The following is a 7,816-nucleotide window of genomic DNA, read 5'->3' as shown; positions in this document are numbered from 1 at the left end:
CTTGGCTGTTTCATGGTGTTTAGGACCACGGAGACAGCAGGAGTGACCTGGTGACTGGTTGACCAAGAGGGAAATTCTCAGTGGGGTTCTGTGGACCAAATGTGGGTTCATCGTTAGCCGTGACCACACAGTCCGGGGTTCCTGGACTGGAACCACCTCAAGGGGGTGGCTTTGGGGCCGAGTTGATTCTCTTTCCCTGGGAATGGATTGGTTCTGTTCCTCTCTCCTACCTCGAGAACCTAACAGAAGAGGGGCCTGACTTCTGTTTAAAGACAGGGAGGGAGGCTGGGAAGCAGCCTCCACCATGGGTCTACTCTCCAGAAACGCCAATGGTTATGCTACAGTCCCTGTACCCCAGAAAAGCCCCACTTCCATTCCGCACTGTGTCTAATAAACCCACGAGAGAGGCTTCCACGATGTGAGACTATGCCCAGACAATGCCTGAGAAAAATCATGGGCTACAAAAATATTGGTATTGAAAAGGTAGTGAAAGATTTTTTTTTTTCTTTTTGGCATTTCTGATCTGAGAAAGCACATCTCTGAATGCATTGCTGAAATCATTGAGAGTAACTGACTGCGATTTGCTCTCGTTGCTGGTCACAGACGTCTCCACTGTTTCTTTGCAATTCCCTCCTCCTCCTCTTTTTGGACGATAGGAGTGCATTGGGGATTGTGTGTTCTCCCCCCATGAAATTCCCACTGGCCTCTCTTAGCGCCTCTGCCCAGGCAGTCTACCACTGCTGTAAGTGGAGGTCCATGGGGGAATTCAGATTGAGATCCGTGACATCCAGGAAATCAATGTTGAAGATGCTGGGGCCGCTTGTGCCGAGGGAGCTAAAGCTTGGCGTGGAGCTTGGTGGCGTGAGGTCCAGCCACTCCATGGTCTCCCAAGGAGACTCGGTGAAGCTTAGCTGTAGCCCACTGCTGTCCACGGAGGAGGGGGAGAACTGAGTCTGCATCGGGGACAGGGGGCCTGGCAAGATCTCATGGGCGCTGAACAGGTCTTCCGCAGCCTTCCCAGAGAATCCATCCATTATCCCATCGAAGGGAGGCTCTTCACTCCCGATTTTCAGCAGGGCGACATCGCCCACTTTCCCTAAGGGGCTTTGGGAGTTTAGTAAGACTTCAAGGTGCTCATCGCTGTCGGCGCCATAGTGATCGAAGGAGAGGTGGCCCCCCCGAAGAGGAGGGCTTGGGCAGGGCAGCTGGGGGGCTTCGGGAAGACCCGGGTATCTTGGGGACTTTTTGAAGACACGAATGATCGTCTCTAGCATCAGCTGGCATTTCTGTTGGCAAAACACGATGGGAACCGTTAAACCATTTCAGGTTCCACAATAGGGATCTTTGGGAGGAAGGAGTCACGCTTAGACACGAGATGGACATGTGTCTCCAGTTATCATCCAGTCTCATCCCTAAAGTGCCCTGTCTGTGCCCAGTTCTTCTCCCTGGTCTCTCCCCAAGCCCTTTTTTCTGGAACTTCCACTCTGATCAGCAACCTTGCAAAGCAGGTTCCTTCACCCGCTCCTTCACTGACACCTGGCTGTCCCCCGAGGACACTGCATCCTCCTCACACCCACAGGCGGGGCTCATTTACTTCAGAGCCAGAAGAGGAGTCACTGGGTGCCATGCCATGTCACTTTCCGATTGTCGGCCTGCCTCCTCCTGATGGCTCCTCAGTGGTTCTGAGGGTCACTCCGCTCTCCCCGCTCAACCCGCGTCTCCTGGTCTCTCTCCTGCATCCAATGAAAACTACTCTCCAGTTCCCTGCCTTTCCCACTTCACCTCTTGTCCTTCCTATGACTTCAGCATCCTGGGAAGTGACTTGACTGTCCACTGGCCTCTAGTGCCTTGACATCCTACCCCCCCCCCAACTCAATGGGTTCCTCCATTCCCACTCTGTTGTACACCCTGGACTCTGTCATCTCCAAATACTACATCCCCCCTGAAAGCTTAATCTCAGGCATGATCTCTCGCTCTCTGTCCTTCCCTCCCATCCCTCTAGTTCATATATGAAGCACACGATGATAGCAGTTTCTTATCCACCTGGGGCCACTCCAACTTACTGACTCTACTTCGTTCTTCAGCCATCAGTCCCCCTGGCTCTGGACAATATTCTCTGCTCCATCATTATAGCCGCTGTCTTATAAATATTCTCTATCCCCTGGCTCTTTTCTCCTTGCACCACACTCCCTTAGCAAAACCCCACACCTAGGGACACCTGGGTGGCTCATATGGTTAAGCTTCTGCCTTCAGCTCAGGTCATGTTCCCAGGGTCCTAGAACTGAGTCCCGCATTGGGCTCCCTGCTCAGCAAGGAGCCTACTTCTCCCTCTCCATCTGCCTCTCTCCCTGCTCATGTTCCCTCCCCCTCCTCCAAATAAGAAAAATCTAAAAAAAACAAAAAACCCACACCTGGATGAATCTTAGTTCCAATAGAAACATGACACAATGGAGCTGACTGGTCTCAATTTAGATGTATGACAACAGACCTACCAATTGCACTTAATATAACCTAGCGTCCTGTGTTTCTCCAGAAAATTCATCCGTGATTGATTTATAACTGTCCTCAAATGATGTTTCTGTCCTCAAATCTCCTGTGCTCCCCTCCTGTGCCCTTACCTTTACTGACCTGGCTATATAATTCATTAAAAATAGAAAGGTGTCTTGGGGCATCTGGGTGGCTCAGTCAGTTGGGAGTCCCACTCTTGGTTTCGGCTCAGGTCCTGATCTCAGGGTTGCGAGATAGGGCCCGTGTCGGGCTCTGCCTTCCGCAGGGAGTCTGCTTGTCCCTCTCCCTACCCCTCTGCTCCTCTCCCTGCTCTCTCTCTCTCTTATTTTTTTTTAAAAAAATACATATAAGGATGTCTGATATCACCCTCTCCTCTTATCCATATAAAGATACATCAGCCCATCTTTTCCTTCTTCCTCTTGCTATGAGAGAGGAACTGCCAGTTTGCTTCCCTGCTGTGCGTTCTGCCTTCCCAGACTCATAGGCTCCACAAAGGTCGGACTTGGTCAGGAGCAGTACTGAGCCCAGTACCATGCCGGGCCCTGCCTTCTCCGAACTTTCAAGATTGTTATCAAGAGGCTCAGACCTGAGGTTTTTTTTCCCATCTACATGTTCTCCTTACACGAGCTTATTCATCTATGTGGTTTCAGATTCTGGGCACATACCATGCAACTTTGAAAAAATAAATGAATGACTAAAAAGGAGGCAAAAACAACGTGTCGATCTTTATCTTTTCTTTTCTTTTTTTTTTTTTTTTTTATGGTCACAAGCTGGAATGACATCTAAGCGTGAACGGACCATCCAGCGGGAGGTCAGTAATTGAATTTCATTTCGAGTAGGTAGCAAAAAACTTGGCTTTGTCTGTTCTCCTCTTATTATTATTAAGAGGATAGGGAGATTGGGATTAGAAAGGCAAAGAGAAATGGAACAGCAAGGGAAAAAAACTTAGGGAAATGGACCACGATGAGGATGCAAACTGGTAAAATGATTGGTGGTCCAGCTCGGAGGACAGAGGGACAAGGTCAGGGAGGAATCCCCCACTGGGCCTTCTTTCATCTGCTCCAGCGTGGACGGTGAGCTCACATGAAGTGACACTTGACCCCCTCGTGGATTTTGGGTCTGACTTCCAGCGAGCTCCTGACGTTGGTCCTAAGGCTCACTCCCCAGAGCACGAGCAGGTGCCGATCCACCCCAAGGGCAAGATACAGGTGGTCTTACCTCCACTTTCAATGAGGACGTCCAGGAGCTCATCCATCTGCTGGCTCCGAGTCATTTGCTGTTGCCAATTAAGGAGAGGGGAACAGAGAAGTGAGAAGGTTGGCCCCCTCTTCCACGGGAGTGCGTCAGAAGCAGCACGACAGACTTTGCGAGCTAGATTTAGTTAAGGTGTGTTTTTTCCCTTAATTTCGGTAAAACACAACATAGAATCTACCGTCTTCATCATCTTTAAGCACACGGTGCGGTGACATTAAGTACGCTACGTTCACATTCTGTGACCGTCCCCGCCATCTGTCTCCGGGACTTTCTCATCTTCCCCAATGGCAATGCTGTCCCCACGAAACGTGAGCTCCCAGCCCCTGGCGATTACCATTCTGCTTTCTGTTCCCATGAATCGGGCGACTCGAGAGACCTTGGAGAAGTGGGGTCACTCAGTGTATTTCCTCTTATTACTGGTTTACTTCACTCTGTAATATCCCCCAGTCTCCCCCATGTGTCAGAATCGCTTTCCTTGTTAAGACTGGCTAGTATTGGGGTGCCTGGGTGGCTCTGTGGGTTAAGCATCTGCTTTCAGTTCAGGTCCTGATCCTGGGGTCCCAGGATCAAGCCCCTAGTTGGGGCTCCACTCTCAGCGGGGAGTCTGCTTCTCCCTCTCCCTCTGCCCCTCTTCCTGCTTGTGCCCTCTCTCTCTCTCAAATAATAAAATCTTTTTTAAAAGACTGAGTAGGGTTAATTGTATGTATTCACCACATTTTGGCTAACCATTCATCCACAGACACCCCCCCTGGGTTGCTCCCGCGGTTTGGGAATAATGCCGCTGTGAACAGGACTTGAACTTGCTGGCCGCGCGATTAAAGCCCAGTGTTCATCTCAGATGGGGAAACTCCTGGAGGAAACAATCCAGCACAGGAGAAGGCGAGAAGGCAGAGTGCACCCCAGGAGAGCCCTTCAGAGTGAGCTCGGCGGGGAGGCTTCCACCCCAAGAACAAGGCTGCTTCTGGGGCGGCGGCTGCTTCTTCTTCTTCTTCTTCTTCTTCTTCTTCTTTAAGATTTTATTTATTTGACAGAAGAGCGAGAGAGCCCACCATCTTCTCTGCCTGCCTCACACACCTGCTATGCACACCCAGCACCTTTCTGCAGTGGCCCATTCTCACCGAGGGGCCCCCGACGCACTCAGTGTCGCCATCTACGAACTGCACGGAGGTGACTAATGAAAAACAAGGTCCGTTTAGGCAGCCTGTCTCCCTCCAGAAAACAAATCTTCCAAAGTTACCTGTTTGACAGCATCTTCATAGGACGGAGGCTGGGTTATCTCTGGAACGGCTGAAGTGGACTCGGAAAAAGTTGGGGATGGAATGGAGAACTTTGGCCCCGTCTTCTCAGAAGAAGAGTGTAAACCAGCCATCTGTGGGGGTACGGTGCAGAGAAAGAGAGTCAACTTGTGGGGTCACAGACGGCACGGCTTCTGTTTTATAAACTCCAGGCTCGAACCTGGAACAACTGATTGGAGGGGAACAAAAGAGAGCTAGGGTTTAGAAGACAACGTCGATATACTGACAATGGTACACATCATGGGCCTTCTACTGACAAAGGCACATAGCATGGGCGCATCGTGGGCGTACCCAGAGGCATGTTAGGATGGGAAACTTACAGACTCATTTCCACCTCTAGGATGAACCCTTTTCGGTTAGGAGAAAAGCAAATAAAGTAAGACTCCAGTCCAATAGGAAAAAGTGCATCACCCCAGGAATTCCCAGAGTATACTTACCCCCCAGAGCACTTCATTCCTAACCAAGTGCATTTGCAGAGAGGGGGAGCCATTGCCGGGCTATGTCTTCAGGAACCAGCCTCATGTATGGTGAGTGTTTTATGAAATGCCTGGGCCCTTTTAGGGCACCCACCTGTGATTTCCACCTGCTGTGATGTATGACCTCCTCCTTTTTCCACCGAGAGTCTGTACCGTGACTCCAACTCCCTGTACCTTTCTCGACCTTTCCACATCTCCGCATACCTTCCTCTTTCCCATGATTATTTTCCCACATGCCTCTATTCCAATCTTCGACTCCACGGAAACTGGTGCGTTTGCCGTGTCATTTTCACAAACAGACCACATTCATGTTCATCCTTGGGATTCCCAGGATGACCCCCGGCAATGGCTCCTTGGAACACCCTAATTTCCATCGGTACATCCATGTCACTCTGTTTCCAGTGAATTTGTTTTTACCTAAGATGTCATTTATTTCTGCCTTCGGACCCCCTCATTTGGAGGACAAGACCACAGAAGAGGGAAAGAGGCAGAGTTTAAACCCTTCTCCAGGTGCCTACCTTTTGCTGGACCCCTGGGCTTTTAGGACGAGGGGTGCCCCCAGCACCATGACTGCTGTCTGCCTGGGCTCCAGAGAAAGGTGGGTGGAGGCTGGAGGGCTGGGGAGAGAAGCTTGCAGGCTGGCTCTCGTGTGCCCCTGAGTTCTGGAAGGAAGAAACAACCCATGAGGTGGCCTCTGCTAGCACACTTGAGAGCTTTTGCTGAGACTCCTGGCCCCTTCCCTGGTATCTTATGTTTTCAACTCTCCCTAGATCCCGTGACCAGAGTCTCCAATCTGGATTCATATGCATCACCCACTGCTCAAAAGCCTTCCATGGATCCCGTGCAACCACAGCATAGGGTCTGCTCCTGTAACCAGTGTTCTAGATGCTCTAGGGTCTCCATCTGTAACCAGTGTTTGAGATGCTCCAGGCTGGGTACCATTTCCTTTAAGACCGTGGATTCTATCTATCCCTCCCCAAACCTCCCTCTGCATGCCTTGCACATTGGACCTCCCTATCTTTTCCCACATGGAATGTTCTTTTCCCGACTCTCGTTTGTTAACACTGCCCTTCTCATTGAGTCCCACCCCTCTGCAAAACCTTCCTGCCCTCCCCCCCACCAAAAGACCTTCCCGGACCTTCCTAGCCCTTCATGACCAATGTGCTTCCCCCCCTTCCCCAACACTTGGTCCCGCATATGACACCAGAAGCATCCATCAGGCATGTTACTCTACATCCCTTTTTATCTTTTTAACTTGGAATTGTTCGTGTCCCCAAGGAGTGTTCTGTAAGCTATGAACCACTGCACAAATGCTAGTTCTTTATGAGTACCCACATCGTCGGAATGGTCTTAGGGTCCAGAGCTGTGTTTCCAGAACTATTTTTACCTTTGTTGCCTAGGACACCATGATGAGGATGAAGTAAACTTCATCAACAGGGATGATAACCCTTGGGATGTCCCAGTCCCCCCCAGGGTGCCCACTCAGAAGCGGGCGTCATTCACTTGAATGTGCTGTCTGAGGCTGTAGAAACAGATTCCCCTTGTCCATGGCCACAGGCCAGAGAACATTCAGTGGGAAAAGGGCCCACCCTTTAGCATCAGAAAACCCTGGGTTCCCGTGACCCTGGGCTCGTGGGTTAACCTCCTCAAACTTCACTTTCTTCCGTGGTTAAGAATAGAGAACTGTAGCTCATAGGGTTGTGACAATCAAGGAGATTACTCAGAGGCAGGCCTCTCCATACCGGTCACGTGGCAGGATCCAATCCTGTGGATTTTCTTCCCGTTTCCTTTCTCATAACGTAGATTTGAGAACTTCTGATGACGAAGTTTTCTTTCTCAGAGAGCCTTAGGGAGACTTTCCTAATGATTTTTTAGCTTTGTGGACAAGGGAAGTCTCTGATGATCCCTTGGGTCGAGTCTTTGAACTAGTTACTCCTGCAAGCCGTCCCTACAATGCCTCTCATTCAGCTCCAGCCACACTGGCCTCCCTTCTGGTCCCTGAACATTCCACCCACGACTCCCACCTCGGGGCCCTTGCCCTTGTTGTCCTTCCTTTGCCTGCAATGCCTTCCCCCCAAATATTCACCAGGCGCTCTCCCTTACTGCCTCCAAAGATTGGCTCAAATGGCCCCAGACCTTTGACTTAAAGTCGCAAATCTGAAATGCTCCATCACCACCCTCCCTGCTTTTTCTCCATAACATCTATCGCCCTCTAGGGGTGCCTGCGTAGCTCAGTGGGTTAAGCATCTGCCTTTGGCTCAGGTCATGATCCTGGGGTCCTGA

General features: G+C 50.6%; 1 protein-coding gene across 1 annotated transcript in view; it reads right to left on the bottom strand.

The window, feature by feature from the left end:
- Positions 1-731: 731 nt before the first annotated feature.
- Positions 732-7,816, bottom strand: part of LOC111161096 (myocardin) — a 76,282-nt gene continuing 69,197 nt past the window's right edge. The window contains 5 exon segments of the mRNA XM_022524578.1: positions 732-1,178; positions 1,180-1,286; positions 3,727-3,784; positions 5,000-5,131; positions 6,052-6,195. Coding sequence (XP_022380286.1) covers positions 732-1,178; positions 1,180-1,286; positions 3,727-3,784; positions 5,000-5,131; positions 6,052-6,195 — 888 coding nt within the window.

The sequence above is a fragment of the Enhydra lutris genome, unplaced genomic scaffold, assembly GCF_002288905.1.
Source record: "Enhydra lutris kenyoni isolate GAN:26980312 unplaced genomic scaffold, ASM228890v2 scaffoldscaffold82, whole genome shotgun sequence".
Classification (NCBI taxonomy): Eukaryota; Metazoa; Chordata; class Mammalia; order Carnivora; family Mustelidae; genus Enhydra; species Enhydra lutris.
Note: the sequence above shows the minus strand (reverse complement) of the source record. Positions and strands in the feature narration are given on the sequence as shown.